General features: G+C 42.7%; 1 protein-coding gene across 1 annotated transcript in view; it reads right to left on the bottom strand.

Moving 5' to 3' along the window:
- Positions 1-23,894, bottom strand: part of LOC144781701 (cytochrome P450 2C16-like) — a 369,430-nt gene that overhangs the window by 130,673 nt on the left and 214,863 nt on the right. Inside the window, exon 5 of the mRNA XM_078660676.1 lies at positions 11,684-11,860. Within this exon, the coding sequence (XP_078516802.1) occupies positions 11,684-11,860 (177 nt within the window). The remainder of the gene's footprint in view (positions 1-11,683; positions 11,861-23,894) is intronic.

Genomic DNA, 23,894 nt, shown 5'->3' with positions numbered 1-23,894 from the left:
CTTGGCTGATGTGCCCCCACCAGTCCTGGGCATCAGAAGTGGGTCTTAACAGCTTTTCTATATCGACGCAGTAGCAGATTTTCACCGATCAGAACCGACGCATCTCCCCTTGACGCCAACACAGCGGCTATCCAATGACCGTGACTCTACAGCCAGCACGGTTTGACGAGGAAGGACAGTGCGGCTGCATCATACAGAGGTTTGTCGATGAAGCTTCCATCGATGGTGCAGATCGACACCGACACTCTCCTCCATTCACGAGATCAGCGACGATGCAGCGCCTCATCGATGCCTTGCCTCGAGCCCTCGACATGGATGCTGTGCTCCATCCAAGGTAGTTTGTGGGCGGAACCTGTCTGAGTCCTGTAGCTGGCCTGCCCCCCATCGCAGTCAGCCTGAACTTGAATTTAACTCAGTCTAGGGCGACCTCAAGTAAACTTTTAGCCCTATTGATGTCTAAGTACTGTTTTTAGTTGAGTCTTTCAAAATGATTAACTTTAGTTCTACTTATTACATTTTTGTCGTTTTGGTCTTGATTTACTCATAAAAATATAATTTCTTTTTCTAAAACAGTGAGGAGTCTTTTTGTGGTCTTTTCATTGTGTTACTGTGTGACTGTGTTGCACAAATACTTTACACATTGCCTTTTAAGTTAAGCCAGCTTGCTCTGTGCTAGGCTGCCAGAGGGTGAGCACAGGTTAATTTAAAGTCCATATCTAACTTACCCTGACTAGAGGAAAGATTCATGCTTGGACGGGTGCATACGTCTTCCAATCAGAAACCTCATTTCTAACATGCATAATCACATCAATCAAATTTAAACGATATTACAACACAATAAGAAAAAAAATTGCAAAATGTGTCATTTCGTGCTTAGTAAGAAACTTAAAAATAACAGTACACAGCCACAAACAAGCAAACAAATACACACAGGTGATTCCAATCAGCCAATGCTTCTATAAAAGCAGGATGCATGCATAGACACACTCTTCTCTTGCAGTTTGTGTCTAGAGCAAGTGAGTATAGCAGAACCCTTTGTCCTGAATGAGATCCTAATCCTTACTTCGGAGGCCCTCATCTTGGTGCAGGAAGAGGAGGAGTCACTGCATTAAATGTGCAGGGCAAACCAAAGTGGCATACCAAATATCTCTAGACCCCCTGAACATGACTGAAGCCTATGTTATAAAAGCATGCCGGCTGGTCATGGTGTCCTTCAACCACCTCCTTAGTATCATTGAAGAGGCATTAAAACCAAATATAGCCACCAGGACAGCAATACCTCTTTTATGAAACTTCTGGCTTTGATACATTTCTATACAAGTGAGGTCAACCAGAATCCAGCAGAACATTTGCATAGTATATCACAGCAATTGTTTTGTAATACCTTCAGGTAGGTGATGGGTGCATTTCTCACACTAGTACTCCAACACACCATTTCCCCAACTAATCGTTGATCAGTCAGTACCATTGTGGCAAATTTCTATGTCACTAAGGGGTTCCTTAATGTTTTAGGGCACATTTCTGTTCCCACAAAAGTCTTATACCTCCACAGTTAAATCAGAATCAACAACACACAAAAGATATGCAGATAGTGTGTGATGCTGCTCTAGCATTCATTCCCTGCTGCACACAATTCACGGATTCAACCTGTGACTCCATCATCATTCAGAAGTGCAGGATTCCATACACCATGGAAACATAGCATACAAGAAGGGCATGACTACTGGGTGAGTATATACATCTCTCCACTTCTCTCCCTGACTGCACCTAACAGTACTTATACAACAAAGAACTGCATGATGCATGATTGTGGTGAGGCTGATTGTCTTCATCGGTATGCCCCTACACAAAACAACAAAAATAGATGGATATTGGGACAGGCCACCAACATACTAACCTCAACACAGAGAATGTGATTTATGTGATCACCTGCCTGTGCGCTCAAAGGTATATTGGTATGACAACACGTAAGAGTCTGTTAAGAATCAATAAACATCGCAGCACTATAAGATGCAAAAAAACATCAACATGCCTGACAAAACATTAACTGATTCTGCAACACACAGACACAGACCTACAGTGGGTCATATTAGAAGCCCTTAGACACAGACCAGGAAATGACATGAGCAAAATACTTTTCGAAAGAGACCAGAGATGGGTTTTCCGATTTAAAACTCATATCAATAGTCTGAATGATGAGATACCGTGGCTGCATGTGTAGTTCGGTTCACTCATTTTATCCTAATGTAAAATCATAACAGACAACACCTATTCGAGTAGAGCGCTATTTAATTTGGTATAAACACTACTTCCGAACTACTTGCTATAAAAATGTCCCTATCTATCTTAAGAGAGAAGAAAAGATAGACACAAAATTTAGCTCAGAAGGACATAGGCAGATCCTTCCTCTACGTGAGATGAATATCTTGGGACTACCTCTCCCAGAACACCTAGCCCCGCCTATGTGAAAATTCCGGCTACATAGTTTGGCCCTTTAATAGTACATATTGATTATGCTGGCTCACGAGCCTAGAATACTTTTACAAGATCCTGCCACACACATGATCTGTGGCAAATGTGGCTTTTTGGCATACACTTCAGGAAAGATCACACACTCAGTGACAATTCCAGTAGCTTAGGACTACACTTCCCATGATCCAGAATCTGTTCCCAATCAATGATGTCATTGAAGGGACGCCAAGCACTACAAGGCTGGCAAAAACAAACGGAACAGCAGCATCAGGAGGAGGATAGGCATACAGTGTAAGTGATCCGGTGGATGGAGATCCTTGACGAAGTAAGCCGTATATGTGACAAGCGTGCCTCTCTAATTGTGCATAATCGCGTAATCTCTTTAGTTTCTCTGTATGATTTTTGATCCATCTAACCAACGTAACCTTTTTAGGGTGTGACTACAGGACTCCCTTCCTCAACCCTCCATGAGGTACATGATTTAGCTATACAGGGTAAGATCATGGTGTGAGTGGGTGTGTTTATGTATATGTCGTGTACAGAGATTTCACAAAAGGATATAAAACAAATAATAATGATGTGCAAATCACAGGGCTTGATAAGACACCATGCAGACATTGTATGTTTTAGAATTGAGTGTGCATGAGCACGGGTGTGTGAATATGTGTATTTCTCATGATACTCGCACAAGGGCAACTGCATTTGAGCATGCAAGCAGTACGCTCAAAACCTTTTGAAACAAACGCACTATGGCTACTCCGCAGAATATGTTTTCTTTTTCAATGGTGTGTGGGTGTATATGTGTGTAATATATTTACTTAATCACGCATCCTTATGTCTTCTAGATAGTTTCCTCTAGGCACAGAAGGACATGGAGTGGACTAAGGACCAACTGGGTGTTGTATGCATGTAACTTAGCACACATTTAATAAGGAAGCACTATAGGCACATATAGAGTTAAATTTAGTCCTGAAGAAAGCCCGGGACCCCTGTATGGGCCAATTTGGGGGCTGTAACATGTCGACCCAATTGACTAAACAGACCTGATTGTTTATAGTTGGACAATTAGAACCATAAAAGGGCTATTATTGTCCATCTGCTTTTTAAACGTCCCTTCTCCACCAAGGAATAAAAGTTCTAAAATGTAACCGGTAGGGATTTTTAGTTTTGGACCCCTTTCACTTTTCTTTTTAGCCTCAGTTTCCTGCTAACGCTTGAGCTACAGCCCTAGTATGTGTTTGTTTGCTATTAGAGGATTCTTTGACGAACCTGGGATGGCCGATGATGAAGCCTGACACCTGGATGGTGTGTGAGGCCATCCTGTAGAGTGTTTCCTCAAGTGAAGGAACACCTATATCATAAGGTGTGTAAACGCCCCTGTAATAGGCTGGGCTAGTAAACATAGGGACCTGTTTGTTTCTGTGGTGGAAGATGATTATCTTCATCACCTGCCACACAGATAAAACACAGACTAATGCATCATGGTAGTTGTGCTGCAAAGCTAACGCCCCCATCAACAATTGAAGCCTCTAAAAAAAAAATCAGGATTGAAACATTTAAATTGTTTTATACAGACCACCTTAGATAATGTTTCATTATTTAACCAAATCATATGCTCCCTACCCTTCAAGGTATTCTAAATATCCACTCTGCCCCTGACCTTAGGACCCCATTCAATGACCTGCAAAAGCAGGAGAAAGGTGTATAACGAATTACACAACCATACACAAAATACAATAGTGCAGGTTTTTTTACCATGTAATGCTCAGTTCAGGTACCTCTACTGAACGTAAATTTCCTCTGCTTTGTAAAGCTGTGTAACCCTGCCCAAAGTGCCCAACCCTACTGTTGTCTAAATCCCTAATGCTGTCACAGGCCAACACAAATCATGCGTGTGTGGCATGACATAGGCCTGTCTCACGGATTGTGGGCTTGTTGGACTGGGAGTGGTGCCTAAAGCCCTACCCTTCTAGTGATGAAAGGTTAAAGCCTTCACCAGGAGATTAGCAGTACAAGTGATGTAGTGACAGCATACCATGTAGCGATCAGTTGTAGTGACTAGGACCTTTTTCCCCTGTGTCACGGGAGTAAGGCCTGGAGGCTCACTCATCTTTTTAAAAGTTCTGCTGCTGTGTGCTAATTTTTCTTCATGATAAAGATGCGTAACCCTGCCCTAAGTGCCCAACTGTACTGTTGTCTGAATCCCTAATACTGATTTTGTTCATAGGCAAACACAGATCATGCGTGTGTGGCATGACAAAGGCCTGTCTCATGGATCATGGTCTTGTTGGACTGGGGGAGGTGCCTAAAGCACTACCCTTCTAGTGGTGGAAGGTTATTACCTTCACCAGGAGTTAAGTAGCACAAGCGCAGTGGTGGCAGCACACCGTGTGGAGATCTGTAGTTTTTACCCTGTGTCACTGAAAGCTCACTCGCCTTTTCCAAAAGTTCTGCTGCTGTGTGCTAAACTCACCTTGGCTTACATCAGATAAACGTGGAAAGCTGTACAGCACAGGATTAATGACTCTGCCTTGGTTGAATGTGCACCTGGGAAGGTAACAGTACAAGGACGGGACAGCACTGTGCGGTGTATATATGGTTAGTACATGTGCTGATTGCTTGTATGCCTGAGAGGGATACATTCCATGAGATATGTAGTATTTTGCAATGTAGGAGCAGCATGTACCAAGTGTATGTGTTCCTGCGTGAAGTAAAATACATGAAGGGCGAACTGTTGTGTAGCTTGCACATGGTGAGTGGGTATGCATCAGTATGTGTGTTTGTAAAGAATGCACGCTGGTTAAAGATAGAAAAGCTTAAGTGCTGAACAGGTCGTGCAGATTGAGTGTATGTATGGAGTGCAGGTGTTGATCTAAGGGTACAATGCATAGAAGTAACAGTGCTAGACCCAAAGCGTGCTGTGAAAGTACACTGAAGTAGTGTGCCTGCACTGATACAAAGTATGGAGTGCCCTGATTCCATTTTGGGAAGCCAAGGCCTGCCTGTTAAAAATGAAGAGGAACGGAATCCCTCCCAGACAGATTTAAGTATTGCTCCATTATTGTGGGCTGGGTTGTGACACACTAAAGGGAAAGGAAGAGACTTTGTTTACATTTCCAAGCACTGCTCTTTGATTCAGTGGTAGGTTAAAAGAAATCGGTCTAGATACATCCCAGAAAGGGAGATGGGGCAGATAATAAAATTATAAAGAGTAGGGATGAGGATCTGGGACAAACTTTTTGATGCACACAACACTGTGGCTAACAGACAGGTTTGAAGTCTGGTCATTTCCAAGAACTGTGTTGCGGATTATAAGCTTCGGGTCATGCCTTCTGTGAGAGACATCTTTCATGAAGGAAGATGAAAAGGAGAAGTGCCCACTTCCAAAGAAACAGAACCCCAACATAAAACTTCAAAGGCCCGGACCCTTAATCACATTTGGTGTCTGGAAAAGGACTATAAGAAGGGGAGGTTGTATCCCCAAAAAATTGTCATCAGCAAAGCAGCCAGTCTGTAGGACTTCTGCCAGTGACCAGGTCTGGGGTCAAGGCTTGCTAGTATCCCTGCTGGGTGAGGGGACTGCACCCAGGGAAACCAAGTTCACCTGCCCTGGAGCCTGAAGCGCCACCACCTGCCTGCTTACCAAGACTAGTGTGCCCTGTGAGAAAGAGGAGAGCGTTGAAGGGAGCAACATACAGTGGAAAGCTCTACAGTGAGGACTCCCTGTGTGAGGTGTGAGGATTTGGCTGAGCACAGAGCAGGTAATCTCCCATGTGCAAGATTGTTTTCAGCAACCCCTTGTATGTCGGGAGTGGGCTGCCGTAAATTGAGCCATGTGATGAAGATCTTGCAGGTCTTGCTAGCCCTGTCCCACAGTGCTTTGGTGACCACGTATGCTAGAGGAAGGCCACTGGTAAAGAATAATTTTACAGAGGGCCAAGACTGGTTCCATCTGGGCCGAGGAGCTGAGGCTGGAAGAGCCTGCACCCGCATAACCCGGTGCCGCAGAAATTCTTTATGCCACAAGGACTGCTGGAGACACTGTGGATGGCGTCACACCTTCGCTGACTCCAGTCTGGAGCTGAATAAAGGATTCCACCACCCCATGCCCCCTGTTGAGCAAAATCAACTTACAGCGGCTGCAAGCACAGAAATCTACTCCGACATCTGGAAGACCTCCGACAGTGCTGTTCAGGAGAGAGGACTGGCACTGTCAAGTGCTGCCGCATGGACCACAAACAGCCTGACTTCTCCAAACTGCATCATTGAATTCTTAAGTGCTGCAAGAGCTGGTAAAACATGAAATGGGCTAGTTGGGCCTCAGGGAAATCACTGTTAATGGTGCTGCAGCATAGACACTTTTGACTACGTTCCTAAATGGTCAAAAGGTAAAACTCTTGAGCATGGCCTAATAGTTTGTATTGCCTCATGTGGCCACTAGTGAATGGGGAATAACCCTGATTATGATATATGAAGGTGAGTGGGACAGGGATTCCCCTGACAACTACTAGAACCATGACCTAAAATAAAACGTCTTCCTATAAAATCAAGCATTGGGCTGGACACTGATTTATTGTTTTCCCTTTTTGTATTGTGAGTTATGAGTCGTATTCACTCACCTAGATCTTCCCCCCTCCCGAGGGAGCTTTGACTGCTCGACCACAGGGGGTCGTAAATGCCTCTGCAACAGCTTGTAAATGAAAAGTGCTGAAAATAGTATGCAAACTGTGATCCTGGGTGCCATGGTTTCGGGGTCATTGAGAGGCATGGCAGGATCAAAGATGTAGCTAAAAAGAGTAAAATATTGCTTAACTTAATTTGCACATGTTAAATGAAAAATATATGAGAGTTAAACTGATCAGTAGGAAATTAACTCTCTTAAGTTGTGAAACCTCAGCTGGCGAATGCTATCACTGCAGGTGTTTGTGTATGACCAGAGAATCACAAAATTGAATGCTAGATGGACGTAACTTCGTTTAAGTTCGAGTTTGATTTAGGGGTTCTTTCTCCTCTAATTTATTACGTGCAAGGGTTGGTAATGTGTCTAAGGTTAGAGTTGATATAGAGCTCCTATTGTTTCTATATTGAAGGGTGGTGATTTACTAGTATGGGTATTATGAGGAGCATTGTGAACTGAGTTCCATTATACCTATGTCTTATGCATCAAGTATACTTTATCATCACACAGTAGGGATGAACGGTGCATCATACTGGTATTTCTACATATGTATTATTATTCCAGTTTGACTTCAATACGGTGTTTCTTAATTCTTGTAGTTTGTTGCGATTATGATAAACATTGGGATGCAGACAAGAAGCATGTTGTGCTGGAGTCTACATCGTTCACGCTCAGTTTCATGCATTCAGATTGTAAAACCATGCAGAACTCAGACTCATGAAGGCGCATTTCATATACCTTCGATAGCAGTTTTCATGCATTCAGATTGTGGTACATTAAATCCATGTAAAACTCAGACTCATGATCGCGCATTTCACGTACCTTCGATAGCGTTTTACTAAAACCTCATCGGGATCCGTGTGGGTCAGCGAGGCCTGCTATAATAATAGGTCATAGTTCAGTAAATATATAAAGATATTTCAATACGTTATGGTTTAGTCGGCACTGCGCTTCCTGCTACCTGCGGTCACTCTGTTTCTGGACTGGTTCTGACTCTGCCACTGTTGGTCCCGGAAACACAGTTGCTTCCGGGTTCACAAATTTATACGAAAATGGCAGTGTGGACAGACGAATGGGTCTCATTCATAGTCTTTTTTCTAATATATGAGATGGCAAGTGTCCTGATTTAAAGCAAATTTGCGTTCTATGGCATTTTGCAATTACAACATTCATCTTGATCTGAATTATTTTGTCTACCACAATATTCTTTGTCCCACAGTTCTCATAAATTTCAGTAATCCATCTTAAAAAAGATGTCAACAGTTTCTTAAAACAGGGCGGATTACTGATATAGCGTTGTTCTTGTAAGAATTTCTGAATCAGTATTGTTGCCTTATTCCAGATCTTTTCTCGAAATCGGTCGTGTTTGAAGAGATATATTAGTCTGTATCAGCATCCAAGTGGTTTTGTAGTTTGCTGTGACCATCGTTTCGGCTCTTTTTTCGATGTTTATAGGTTGCTGGTAGAGAACTGTTTATTCGTGATGGCTGGTTGGAAGGCTCATTGCCTGATACCTATTTGTAAATACTTCCCCACGGAATATTATCGTTGAGTCCATCTTGGTCAGTTCCCAATCTATGCACCCATCGTTGCTCTTTCTCAAAGAGGATCCTTTCTGCATTGTGGTCTCTATTACTCAGTGTTTCCAAAACAACCCACTTAAGGTCATTGATTGTGTGTCCTGCTTCCAAGTAATGATCGGACATCTTAGTCGTGATTTTCCTACATTTGATATTACTTCGATGTTCACATAGGCGTTGCTTGACCTTTCTGCATGTCATGCCTATGTAGCGTTTCCCACATGGGCATGTGATCATGTAGATCACATGGCTCGTATTGCAATTTGTATGGTTCAGTAGTTTCCATCTCAAGTCTGGCAACAATAGTATTTCTTTGGTGACTTGAGTTAAAGAACATACGGAACAAGACCCACATGGGTAATGTCCAACAACTGGGCGGGCATCCCATGGTGAATTTGTGACAGCTAGTGTTTTTTTAGGTGGAGGTCTCGTATGTACCAATATGTCCTTTAGGTTTCTAGTTCTTTTGTTTGCAAACCTGGGTTTGGGCCACTGTATGTTAGCTCAGGGTAGAATTCTCCAGTTTTATTAACGATCTTCTTTAATTTGTTACTAGCGGGACCATAGGTAGTTACACACGTTAGAACATTGGGTTCTTGTTCTTGCAGTGTTGGTTCAAGGAGCCCGTCTCTGTTTTGATTTCGTGCTCTTTTCTTGCATCTTTCAATGACTCTTTTCGGGTAGTTCCTATCTTCAAGTTTTTTTACCAAGGTCGTTCGCCTGTTGTTTATATTCAGTTATTTTAATGCAATTCCTGCGCAACCTCAAGAATTGACTGTAAGGGAGATTCTTCCTTAACGGTCTGGGGTGAAAACTTTGGTAAGAAAGTAGGTTATTTTTAGACGTCGGTTTATAAAACGTCTTGGTTTGTAGAGTCAGGCCATCTGCATAAATGGTGATATCCAGAAAGTCCAATTGTTTATTGTTGGCTGTGTATGTGAACTTCAGCCACTCATCACGTGTATTGATCCAGGTGTGAACGTTTTTGAAACTCTCCAAGTCTCCTTCCCAGATTAGGATGACATCGTCGATATATCAACGCCAGAATAATATCTGTTCATGGTAGGGATTGATGGGGTTGTTAATGTGCTCCACCTCGAAATTGCTCACATTTAGTCCAGCTACACTTGGAGCAAACGTGCTCCCCATTGACGTGCCATGGCATTGTTGGTACATGGTGTCATTGTACTTGAAATAGTTCTTGGTAAGGGCCATCTTGCAGCATTCTAAAACAAAATGCCTGGGTGTCTTATAGCCCCAGTCCATGTTGAAAAGAATTGTCTCCAAAGTTTCAAGGGTCTGTTGTTGTGGCAGACTGGTATAAAGGCTTTCGACGTCGAGTCAAACCAGAATCATATTCTCCTCAGAGTAATTGAAATCTTTTAGGAGGTTAAGAAGGTCCCTTGTGTCTTTCAGGTAAGTTGGTGTTTTTTGGACAATCCATCTACCAACACGTGCATGAGGGTTTTTTATTGGGACTTGAGAGAACCATTCCCGCATACCCGATGTTATGCAGGACAAGTGACCCTTCTCATTTGATCAGATATTATGTGATTACAGGAAACTGAACGGATCACGTATTCCTCCCTTCCCCCACATTGATCTTGAAAATTGAAAATATGGTACCATTTCACACAGTTATATGCATAAAAGGGGCGTGCATTGGGTGTTGCTGTAAATGTTGCTTCGCAACACCCATTACTTTATGGTGGTGACCCAGATTTACAAGGATGTGTAAATCTGAGGCAGCACCAAAAACGAACCCCATGCAATAGCAGGCATTAGAAAGTCGCAACGAGGAGAATTGCTTTTATATCTCCTTGTTTTTTCTTTTTCTACTTGTGCCGCATTCTCAGCACACATAGAAAGAGCAATTTGCCATTAATGATTGTTAATGTGCAGGAAGTTGTACCTATTAACAATCATTAAATAATGGTGATTTACTACACATAGAAGTAACAAATTGCCAATTTTGATTGTTTATGTGTAGGCAGGGACACCTTCCTGCACATAACTAATCATTCCCTGCAATGCAAGTGTGTCTGTGTTGGCACTAGACAGCTATTTTGAGCATCAGCGCTAGGGAAAACACAGGGATGTGCTGTATTGTTGTAAATACAGTGCATCCCTACGTTCTATAAATGGCGGAGTGTGGTGCTGCAAAATTTGCCGCAGTTTAGCGCTCCATCAGTTACTTGTAAATATGCCCCATGTAATGCCAGTGTTGCTTTTGGCTGCGGAGCAATGGGTAAGGTATGGGGAAAACTGTGCCTGTTTCAAGACTGAAGCAATGATCATGCATGCTAGTGAGTGGGCGAAAGAGACAGAGGAGACAACCAGCAACTCAGGGCCAAAGCTATTATTAGTACACAAGGTGCAGTTATGGTGAAACCCAAGAGTGTGTACGGCTCACAAAACTCCAATTATGGGGAGCAGCATTTTTTGATCAATTTTTGTCTTTGTTTGATGCATTTAAACTGGTTTAACGCCTTAACTGCGGCGGTAATTCCGCCGTGGTGCACGAGTTCTAATGAGTGGGTGGGGCCGCGTCAGCCGTTGGCCATTCGCAGCACTGGGGAGGGAGACTGGAGCACGGAAGGGGTTAAGTCTCACATTTATTGTGCGTCATAACATACAGATATTGTCTCCCTGAAATTTTCTCATACGCGCCACCCTCTGTGCTCAGCTCTGTCACTCACCCTCCCCTAGGACTGGCATACATTTTTGGAGCCTGACTTCAAAATATTTTCCTTGGGCGGGGCACAGACCAAAAAAGATTGAATACCTGATTTAGATAGTGACAGATGGTAATTATATTTTTTCTGCATAGATCCGCCTTACAGACATTTTTTTAATCAGACCACTTTATAACCTTTCAGAAAGGCAGAAAGTACGTTTGTGCATGTAAGAGCACTGAAAATCCACAAGTATGAAGTTACCTTTGGGAACGTACCTGCTGCATTTTAATGAGGAAGCAGTCAATGAAGTCCCGAGGGTTGCTTGGATCCAACGTAATTTGATGTTCTTTGACTTGTTCTTTCACAAATATTCTTGAATCCTTAACATTTTTTAGAAACTTTTTGTGAGGACCAGGCAATGGTAGTATAATACTTGGAAAGCGATTAAAGATCTGTAAAGACAGGAGAGTATTTGGTAGAATAATTGCATAGCTCAAGTTCAAGTTCAAGTTTATTTGTTTGATTAATTAAAATCTTACAAAAAAGTACACTTTAAAATATCTTCAACAATAAAAAGTTTAGGAACATCAAGCAAATAATTTTACTAATCTTCTAAAAAGCGGAACTCTAACTAAAATTTGCCTTTAGGCCTTTTTCAATCACAGATAAAAATTTTACAAAAGCCGAATTCATTAATAGATCAGTCGAATTTAGGCACGCCATTAATGCTTGTCTACAAGTTCTTACACCTCGAGCATTGAATAACCGCCTGAGGATTACTTTCCTTTCTGCTTCTATTGTAGGACACAAACATAAAAGATGCAACATATCTTCTTGTCCCCCTTTACACAACCTACATAACGTATTGCTCTCAGTAAACTTCCACGGTGGCAGATGACACAAACCTGGCCATAGACCAAAGCGCACTCTAATAAATGTTCGTTTACTTTGGACAGACCAAGGAGTTTCTAAGTATTTTTGGACTTGTTTTTTCTTATAGTCATTAACAATTGGCCAAGCGTGTTTTCTTTTTACCAGTAGCTCTTTATCTTTTAGCAGCGATAGATGAATAACCAGTTTATTAACTGTCTTTTTAAAACTTTCCTGGGTGATGGTATTTTCCCAAATTGATGTTAATCCAAGTTCTTCTTTTGCTTTGTTCAAGTATGCCCAGGCTTGAAGTTTCCTATTGTCTCTTACTTCTTTCCATAATATTTGAGACAATTGATTGACCTGGTCGTTTTTTACTCGATTCCACACTTTTAGAATTTGGCCTTGTCGGGCATAAAGCTGATTATTTATCCCAAACTCCAGTCTTATTTGTGCCTGTGAGGCATTACATGGTAGGTTAAAAAGAATTTTGTATGTTTTTGCAACTGCATTGTTAATTAGCTCCGCATCCTTCCCGTTTAGGACTTCGGCACCGTATGTTAAAGTTGGTAATAGTTTGGCAGATATGATTTTTAATAAAGGACCGTATGTCAAGACGGTTAATTTCTTTTGTATGGTTCTAAATGCAGCAACAAGGCTATTTGCTTTCCTGGTGATATCTTTCCTTTGAGGGAGAAAACTTCCACTCTCGTTAAATAGGACACCAAGATACCGATAGCTATTAACTTGTTCTAGTTGGGTTTGTCCTAGCATCCATTTATTTTTATGTCTTTTGCTCCTTGTGACAACCATTATTTTTGTTTTTGACTCATTTATTACCATTTGGTTATCCTTTGCATACCTAAGTGATCGATCAATCAGTCTTTGCAGACCTACTTTTGTGTGGCTCATCAACACCACGTCGTCTGCATATAGCAAATTCGATATTTGTTTTCCCGCTAGCCTCGGTGGATGTGAGTTAACTTCGTTCAATGTTTCGGTGAGATCGGCTATGAATAAGTTAAAAAGTAATGGTGCAAGAACACAACCCTGCTTGAGGCCGCGTGTCACCGGTATTTTATTCGATAATGATCGGCCGTCACCGACCCGTACCCTGACCCAGGTGTCAGAGTACAGTAGTTTGATAAGGATCAGTAATGGACCTGGGATACCATAATCTACAAGTTTTCTCCATAGTAGGGTCCTATTAACAAGATCGAAGGCTGATCTGAAATCGACAAAGCAAAAATAAAGGGACTGTTTGGCTAAAAGTGCTTTATCCGTTAGTACTGATAAGATTAAAATGTTAGTAGAGGTTCCTAAGCCTTTAATGAAACCGGTTTGGTTGGAGGGTAATATTAGCTTTTCTTTGACCCAATCCGACAGAGTTAGTAATAAGAGACCCGCAAATAGCTTAGCGTCCGTGTCTTGGAGAGTGATCAAACGATAGTTCTCAGGTAGTTGCCAATTACCCTTTTTGTAAACAGGTGATATTAGTGATCCTCTCCAGGATTCCGGTATGTGCCCTGTTTGGATAACGACGTTAAATACCTTTGTCAAATAGGTAGCCCATAAGGCAGGGTCCTCTTTATAGACTGCAAATGGAATACCGTTTGGGCCCGGTGCTCCATCTTTTTGTCTCTTTATTAAATTCACTACCTCGCTCTCTGAGAAGTTTTTCACCAGTTCATTTCCCTGTTCCCTCTCAGTGAGCCCTGTAAGATTGACATCCTGAGAGCGGAGATCATCTTCAACATATAAGGTCTTTTTGAGGAATTTTACCCAGTCCTCCTCTGTTAATGGCGACGCTATCACATGTTTGTTGGGTCTGTTTATAGCATTAATTATTTTCCAAAATTCTCTGGAGTTCGCTTGGTTACTTGCGTGATAGATTTTTGCCCACAAGACCTGTTGAGTTTTGTTTTTCTCAGACCACAACAATTTCCTCAAGTTTCTGTTAGCACTTCTAAGTTGCTTTCTAATTTCCTCGTTAATCGGTAACCTGGTTAACTGTTTCCTCAGTCTGTTTCGAGTCCGCCTTACTTTTTTAATGGTATATGGAAGATTAATATTAGAATCTCTATTCATTTTCCCCCTCAGTTGGAATTTCCTACAAGTTGGAGTACCTTCATCCAATTCAACTACCTTCTTGGTGAACTGTTCCCAATGCATAAGTATAGACTGGCTCGGATGTTCATTAAAACATTCTTGCACCAACAATTGGGCTTTTTTTTTGACCACATATTTTTTATCCGGTTTCCAAATGAGTTTCCGATGGTTAATTGTACAGATCTGACCTTGTGTGGTTAAATAGTTTTGTTTTTTTGGCAGTTCGAAATAGATTTCCAATATTTGCTGACTGTGGTCACTCTCAATGACTTTTTTTAGACTATAGGAACAAATTTTATCAAAAATGTCTATTGACAGTAATGTGAAGTCTATTCTTGATTTTGCTTCATGATTGTGAAATGTCCAGCCAGCGGGCTGATCGGTTGGGAACCTGCCGTTTAGTACTCGGAGACCCATTGCTTCCAAATCCATTAATAGGTTTTTTCCAACTGGATTATGTTTGGTATTTATGTTCGAATCTAGCAGTTGCTCAGGGATCGACCAATCATAATTTTGAGAATGAATAAAATCGTCCCGTGCCATTTGAATCAGCAAATTTATATTAAAGTCCCCTGTAGCTAGAATCTTAACGGACGGGTCAAGTATTATTTGTTCCAGTAGGAATGTTACTATTGCGATACTTATGTTCTTGCGAGATGACTGGTTTGGTGGGATATATATGTTAAGTATTATAAACGTGTTCCGGCTATTTCTTTGGTCACCGGTTGCAAATATTATCTTAACTGCTTGTATGTTTGCGTTACTTGTGTACAGCTGTTCATGCTTAATTTGCAAGTCAATCCCAATAAATATTGCCAGACCCCCACAAGGACGTCCAAATTTGGAGTATCTAATGGCTGGTACATAGTATCCTTTATAACTTTGTAGAAAAAAAGCATCCGTTTCCCATGTCTCCTGTAGACATATGATTTGGTAGTGACCGGACAAGGAATCTACTTCCGCATTCTTGATTTTTTTTCCTAATCCATTAATGTTCCAGGAACATGTAGAAACTGGGGGTCGAGAGTATCCCCTTTCCTCAAAATGTTTCTGTTTATTTTCCTGTCAGTGATTGTGTAGTGCACTCCTTATCCAGTTTTCGTTTATTCGCTTAGATTCTTCAATTTTTAGTTCTTCCGTACTCTCTTCTTTTGCCTCGTGTATACTACCCTGGGGGGTTTTTAATATGGAGTATACTAGGGTCTTCTTAGGTTCTCTAGGAGCTTTTCTTGGGTGTTCTTCCTTTTTCAATGGTGTAGGGTAAGGTTTGGGGAGAGGTTTACTAATTTTTATCCCCCAACTTTGAAAAACTTCTTGCTCTAGCATGATTTGATCCACTAAACAGACTGTATTTAACGTTATGACTGTGAGTGGTAGAGTGCCCTCCGGATTTTCTGCAAAGGCCACACATTCAATGTCTTTTGTTGTTACTTTTTCTAATGAAGGTATTGATTTCATTAGTTGAGGGATATTACCTCTATTCAGGATGTCGTTGTTGCCTCTGGAGTCGTATAGTGGTGTCAGTATTATTTGTGACAACGTCTTCGAAAGTAGTGAATCCGTGTTTTTTTCAGTTTCCTTTTGATGGGTTTTACAGATAATTAGTTTGGCTTTACCCGTCTTTGTAATAGTTAATTCTTCTTTGTTACGTTGGTAGTCTCTAATGACCATCATTTTATTTGTTTGTTGTAAGTTAGTCATGGTCGCACCTAACTGTTTTTGAATAGGAACTATGTTTTTATTTTGTTCCAGGGAGTTTGTAGGTTCGTTCAGTGAGTTATTTTTTTCTTGACAAATTGTTCTCTGTATCCTTAAGTCTAAATGCTTCTCTTCCCCGTTTAGCAGTGTAGTAGACTCTACTTCAGAGAACCCAGCCTTTGTTTCGATCGGGTTACTTTGTATATTGCTTTGCTGGGCCCAGGAGATACATCCATTTCTTTTTTGAGAGCGTGTTACTTTACAATCCAGAGCCTTTTTTTGCTCCTCTTCCTGCATTTTTTTATTTTCCTTAGTATTTCTTTGCGCAAGCTGTTTTTGGTCTATAACGTCTTCTACTATAGTTTTGTGGGGTACATGTAACTTGTTATCCTTATCGGTATTTGATGAAAAGATGTCATAATATTTTTGATTCTTTTCCACTTTTTTGGGAGGGAACGCCTCCGCCTCACTTTTTTCTAACTCTACTTCTTCTTGTGATAGTTCTTCCAGTTTCACTTCAAGTGTATTCTTTGAGGGGGGATATATTTTTACCATGTTATAATTTTTTTCCTTATTTCTAGCTTTACGAAGTTTTTTCCTTTGTCTCTTTGAAGTTTTATATTCTTGGGTATTGTCCTTTTCCTTTTCTGTTTCAGTACTTATTTTTCCGTGAGTTTCTTGCGCGATAATTGATGATAACTCAGCATCCCCATTCTGACCTATTATATTTTCCGTTTGTTTTGGTTGAATGATTTCCACCAGCTCCCGTTGCTTTTTTTCTGAACTATTAATATGTTCATAATTTGACTGCTGGGGTTGACATATTTCATCTTTTTGATTATTATATTTTTTGTGAACTAGGTCTTTTTGATTATTATATTTTTTGTGAACTAGGTCTTTCACATCCTCTAATATGGTGTTTACTACTTCAGGGATAGTAGAAAGTTTTTTTATAATTGGTTCGCAAGTGCATTCGAATTTATTAGTTTCTGCGTGTTTTTGGGCTTTAGTTATTAATCGGTTTAGTTCTGTCAATTTTCAGTCTATTCCGGTAACCGCGTTAGCCATTACTCCCAGTATTTCAATTTGAGTGTCCATTTTATTAGACTGATATGTCAATGCTTCTAGTGTTAAAGTGGAAGTTTGGTAGAATATGTCCCATGTAGTTCCTGGGTCAATGATAGTTGATTCTTGCAATTTCCTTTTTTTCGTTATATCTACTTTGACCTCTAATGGGAAGGGAATAGGCATTTCATGTTCAATGTTTATGGTATTATTCTCAAGCTTTTTTAATGAAGTACATTCTGGTACATGTGATTTCATAGTGTTAATGTCATTATAACTTACTTCTTGCGATTTCCTATTTTTTGTTATATCAACTTTAACTTCTAGTGGTATTGGCTTCACTGGTTCAGTAAATTTTTGTTGCAGAAGGTTGATTTGCGGTGAAACTTCGGTCCCTCTTTCGTCCTTATTTGTTATCTCTGCATTTTTTACCTGCATTGGGGTGTGATGTGTTTGATCCCTTCCTAGGTCAGAGATTTCACATAAAGAGACCCTCTGGTTCATTTCAGTTGTTGGGTTTTTTTCTTTGGGTGATTTGGCTGGAACTTCTATGTCATTGTTTATTTTCTTGAGAGTGAAGATGTTTAGCGGCTCGATTGGAGTTTGTAATTGTTTTTTAGATGTGTCAGATTCCATTGACATTAATACTCCAGTTGGATCAGCTAAGAAGTCGAATTTCTGCGGTATTTTAGATGATCTTTCGAACATCCGAGCAAATGGTGAGATTAAGGTTTGGTTTAATCCATTTGGCTGCACTTTAATGTTTTGGACCATGGATGCTTTGTTCTTCCGCACCTTCTTTGTCTGGGGGGCTGTTGATCTTTCCTTCCCAGAACGCATCCCCAGTTGCCTTGGTATTAGTATACTCACTTAGTTTGCATAGGCGTTGTTATCACAGCATCCGTGCTCCCACCTTCTTGCAAACTGTGTGTAGCCTGCTACCTACAGAGCCCTCAGGATACAGACTCAATCTCATACTCGGGCAAGACTATAGCAGCTGAACGTGTATTGTTCACACCCTCAGCCTTCAAACTAAGTCCCTGGCATTCACTCTCACCCTAACCCTCCCCAGCCTGTCTGCCCCTTGGTAAAGGACAGCTGCCGTTAAGGAGAGAGCGGGGGCGGGAGGGGGGAAGTTGGTCAAAATAACTGTTGTAGTGAGAAGAGCTCTCTCGAATTGAAGGGAGCAGGAATTGCAACTCTCCTCATAGGTAGCTCTTGCGGCGCCGGTCAGCGGTCTGTGGTCGTTGCTGTTGCTGTTCCTGTTGCTGTTGCTGCCATGCCCCCTCTCTCACTGCTCTGAGGGGAGGATGTAAAAGCACCTCAATCACTTCTGCTAGCACTACTGCACCTCCTGCTGCTCCTGCTTTCTTCCGTCCTGCTAGCGTGCAGCCAGTGGGGCCGAGTGCGGACGGCAGACGGGCTGGTGGGCTCGCAGGCAGGACGGACAGGCAGGAATATTTTGAAGTCCCCCCTGAACCGACCCCCCAGGATGCCGAGAGGCTCTGGTTCCTCTTGCGAAGCCGAGCACCCTACCAATCTGCTAACCCCAAGCGTTAGTTTTAGAACCGAGATTCAAGCAGAGTAGCCTTGATCCCCTCTGTAATAAGCTTTCAGTGGTATTCCTTGTTGTAGCTCTATTCACTGCTCACAGCACACAGCTCACATCTGTTAGTACCACTCCCCCTCCGTCTTTGCACACAATTTCCCTGTGATTGGGAGGGCGGGCAGCGATTTTAGAAAGAGTTGCTGCTAACTTCTGTGTGGTGAATGCTATTTTTCGAAGGACTGCTGGTGCTGCACTTCTGTTTTTGGTGAGGCGGGATAGCGCTGGGGTGGGGGTGGGGGCAGGCAGTACGATGGAGTGGCTCACCTTGCTTACTTGCTCTCCCGGTGGGCCTGCCAAGACAACACAGCGGCTCTCGGCTTTTTGGCTCTCGGCTCTCTCTAGCTCCTCTCCTCTCCAGCTCCTCGCACGAGTGCCGTGCTCGGCCGTGCTCCTCCGAATGCCGCTCTCCCCACAACAAACTCCGAGTCCTAGGCTCGCACACCTCTCGCTGCACACCGCCCGCCACCGCCTGCCGATGCTGCTGTAATGAGGGCAGTGGCGTGCAGCTAAGGTGTAAGGTGTATGGAGGAATCACCGCCGCAATTCACCGCGTTGAAGTCGATGCCTGCCTTTCCTTCCACCACGGCTTTCGGCTTTTGGTTTTTCGTTTCGCGGTTCTGAAGCTCCGTCGCTCAGCTGCGCTCAGCTGCGCGCTTCCCTCTCGCTCCTTACTCTCCTCCTCTTCCGGAACCGAGTACAAACTCAATGAAATGTGAGTTCAGAATACCATTCCATAATTGCATAGCGTATAATGGTAGTAGTCACTCTTCCATTTTTTGTGGCTTATAATCAAGGCCAGACTGGGAACACAAACCAGCCCTGGCAATTAAGTTGGACCAGCCCTTGAGGGGTGCTGGTGGAAAACAATTCTGCTGCACATTTGTTGCAGGGGGCCGATATTCCAGCACTGCTGCTAAACCGGCACCCAGTAACAAAAATGGCCCCCACCGGTCCAAAACCGACCCCAACCTTCCAGCCCACTAGGAAAATTCCCGGTGCTCACTATGGCTAGTCTGTCTCTGCCTATAATTGTTTCTTGTGCCAACTAGGATAAGTTTTTTATCAACCTGTGTCAAAGCTGTGTTTTCTTTCCAAATTGCAAAAGTCACAGTGCAATGCTTGGTAGACTATTTCCAACAGGCATCTAGTGTCATAATTGAAGAGGATCACTTTCATGAGGCATGAGGCCTGGATACCTAACCCCTCCAACCCTATGACACTACTTTGAAGGATTAAATAATGCATGGCTTTAAAATAATGCAAGTATCAACAATATCTCAACTGGATTCAGTAGAAGTTGCTATATATGTATGTACAAGACAATACAATTGAGAGAACAAAAGGGAGAGACTCTGAATTATTTGTTGAATGTGCTCATGGCATCATATATTTTGAAAGAAAAGTTAAACATAACAGTTATATCAGCACTGTATTGCAAAAATGCAGAGGCAACCCTAAAGTACTTGGTGCACTATGTGCTTGTGACAAGAGGTGACGGGGCAAGTGACAAATGAAGAACACAGCACTGGGCGCAAAGTGAAAAAGTGAAAAAGTGACGTGAATATATACAGGATGATTGGTTCTAAACAATAATTTTCTTGAAATAAATTAAACATGATTCAGAACAATTCCATGAATCAGAGAAGGAAGGGTGCCATATATTGCACTGGAAAAGGATGGTCGACGGCGTTTCGATCCTTATTTAGTCAGGATCATCATCAGGACCGGGAAGCCAAGGTCATGGGAACTGTATGGGCAAATGAAAGAGACGGTCAGAGCGGCTGGGGGCGGGGAACATGATGGGAAGGGGGAGCAGAGGGGTGAGCATCCCTGCCTACCTGTAATGAGGGTAATCAGGAATCAATCGTTGATTGGATCCAGTGGAGAGGTGGAAGCATTGTAAAATGTCTGCTGTCCGTCGCGGCACACAGGTTTGTGGTCTAGGGAGTGAGCAGGAGAGACTGGTCTGAGACGAAGGCCCAGGGTGAAGGGATGTCTGGGCGTGGGTTGGGCAGAGACGTAGAGCAAGGCAGACTCACTCGCTGGTAACCGGAGAGAATCCTGTGTCAGGTGCAAGGTCAAAGCCCCGATCCACCACTTGAAGGAGCCGGAAATGGATTCCTGGGGAGGGAGGATGGGAGAGGGTTAGAGGAAAGGAGCATGATCGCGGGCGGCAGGCAGTAACCACGGGACCCAGGGTTATTCAGGTGGTGAGGACGGATAAATCTAGTCGGTGATTAGCGAGTATGACTGTGCCGCCACGGGCGTGTGCAGATCCCACCGGTATCTCAAGGGTGTCAGACACTTCCCAGGGAACGTGCATTGGAAATGCATGACTAACTCCGGACAGGCTGCATGGGGGGGTGGGCCAGTCATCGTTGGGCACGCTAGGCAGTCGTCGAGGCGACGTGTTGGGTGAAAGCGAAGAGTTAATATAAACGTCTGGGACGTTGTTACGGGCTAGGGTTGGAGGGAATAATGCAGCTAAGTGATCAAGGTCAGGGTCCATCCCCAAGTGAGATGAAGCAAAATAATTAGAATAATTATTCCATTTGAGCGAGGAGCTAATTATACGTTCAAAACGGTGCAGAATGGGTTATGACAAGGAAGGTTATGATTACCAATCAGAGTGGAACAAATAGTACGTAAAGGCATTAATACATATTTCGAATTAGGTAGAAGTCTACAACTATTTATACACACATCGGATGAGAAAGCAATCTGTAATAACGGGTGGCAAAAGGTTGATAACAAAAATGGACACAACATAAATGTGATAACACCATTTGGTGAAATAAGGATCAAACAAGGTGTCACAATTGGCAGGCAGCTGGACACCAATTCCCATTCCTGATGACCTTCCAATGACATATGTTAACACATGTGATGACGGTTAAAACAGTGTACTAGGTCAGATTATGTCTACAGTGTATGGGGGTGGTTCAGCGGGCTATGTGTGCATGTGAACATTACCAAAGACTGGAGATTGGGTTAGGGCAAGGGACAACCATGTCGGATGGGAGTGGTGACAAGGTCCATGGTGGATCAACTAGAAGGGGTAGAGGGCTCACAACTGGATGGTGCTGTTCCACTCATCTATCGTGTTCAGTCCCTGGGTCACTGAGTTACAGCGTGTGATCCATTTACATTCGTTTTTGTTCAGTAAGGTCTGCATGTTGCCACCTATGAGGGGAAGCAGAAATTGGTCAATGACTTGCCAGAGGATGTCGAGTTCACTGTGCTTTTTTCAAGGTAGTGTGCCACCAGTGGGGCTGTCAGAACTTTGCAGTGTATCCTGCTCTTGTGTTGTATGAATCTTTTTTTGATCCTCTGGGTAATTTGGCAAATGTATGTGAGGTTGCATGGGAATTGGATGGCATAGATTAGGTTCTGCGAATGGCAGTTGGTGAAGGTTTTCAAGGTGTAGGATTTGTTGTTGTTGCTGAATTCTTTTGTGTTACAGGTAAGTTCGCAGACGCTGCATGTTTGGAATCTGTAGTGGCCGACCACCGGAGTAGACCCCAGGCGGCGGTGATCGAGTGAGGCTGGGTATGTTTGGTGGCCAAGTGATGGGGTAAACTAGGTGATTTGACAAGTTGTCATCTCTTTGAAAAGAGAAAAGAGGTAGTTCCAGAAAGGCTTTATTTGTTCTCAGTATAGTTCAGTTGCGTTTGGTGACGTTTTTTCACGTGGTGACTACAAGGACTGAATTTTGGTCACAAGAGGGATTCTGGAGTTCATCTTTTTAGGTTGGGGTGTGAGAAGGAGGTCTCAATGACAATACCACACTCTTTTGCGGGTTCGTGAGATCAGTCTTGGTGAGTGGCCTCTAGAAATTAATTTGTCGTGAAGTAGTCCTTGAGACATTTACAATTTCTATGAATGCGCAAAATTTGACTGTATTTTAGGCCATTTCTCAGGCCGCGAGGGTGGTAACTGGAGTAATGCAGTAGGGTGTTTCTTTCTGTCAGTTATTGGTATAGCATGGTTCCAATTTTTCCTTCCTCTGCATGGATGGTGATGTCCAGGAATTGTAAGTCATTGGGTCTTGAGTTGTGGGTAAACTTGAGATGAGGTTGAGATTGATTCAGCCAGATGACAAAGGTATTCAATGTGTCCGGGTGCCTTTCCAAAAGAGGAGGACATCATGTATGTAGCATCGCTACAGGGAAATTTGTGTCCTGAAAGGGTTGGTCGGGCTAAGTATGTGAGATTTGTCCAGGTGTTGTACAGAATGGCGAAGTTAGTGGCAAAACAAGCTCCCTTTGAGACACCCTTGATTTGTAGGTAGGATGAGTATTGGTAGAGAAAATAGTTGTTCTCAAGGGCAATGCGTAATAGGTCCTTGATGAAATCAGTAGGGATCAGGGTAGGTCTTGGTCTGTCTTCGAGTAGTTCCTTGATTAATATGAGACACTCGTCATGAGGAATGTTTGTGTACAAGGACTCTATGTCCAGTCCAGCCATGAGTTCCGTTTCGATGTCATAGGGTCTGTCTTCTATGGTTTTGATTAGATCCATACTGTCATGTATGAAGGTATCAATCAGTGGAACAAAATCTTTGCTGACTGCATCAATGCATTTTCCTAGTGGTTCGAGGATCGACCCGCAGCCCGAGACAATTGGACAATCGGACGTCAAGGTGGATTGTTGTTTGTTGCTCGTGCATCACAGGTGACGCGTTGGATCTTATTTCTCAGATCCGGCCTCAAAAAAAGAACCGACTTAATCATAAAACCGGCTGACAAGGGTGGCAGGATCATTGTCATGGACAGCGACAAATATGAATCCGAGATCAAAAGACAACTATCTAATACGCTACATTACCACAAACTCACTAGAGATCCCTTGCCAGATCTGAGAAATAAGATCTAACGCGTCACCAGTGACACCCGAGCCACAAACATAATTTCTGCCAAAGAATTTACCTTCTTCAACAACCTACACCCCTGAACACCTGTGATCTACGTCCTACCCAAGGTTTATAAGGGTAGCAACAATCCATCTGAATAGAAAAATTCCCGGGGCCTAAAGAAAATTATGCCTCCTGGATGGATGATAGCACTGACTCCTCTAAAGACAGCTGCTGAGGAAAAGTGACCCGGCCACTAGAGCAACTTGTATAGCATACAGTG

Source organism: Lissotriton helveticus, chromosome 9, assembly GCF_964261635.1.
Source record: "Lissotriton helveticus chromosome 9, aLisHel1.1, whole genome shotgun sequence".
In the NCBI taxonomy this organism is placed as follows: domain Eukaryota; kingdom Metazoa; phylum Chordata; class Amphibia; order Caudata; family Salamandridae; genus Lissotriton; species Lissotriton helveticus.
This window is presented reverse-complemented; position numbering and strand designations above follow the sequence as displayed.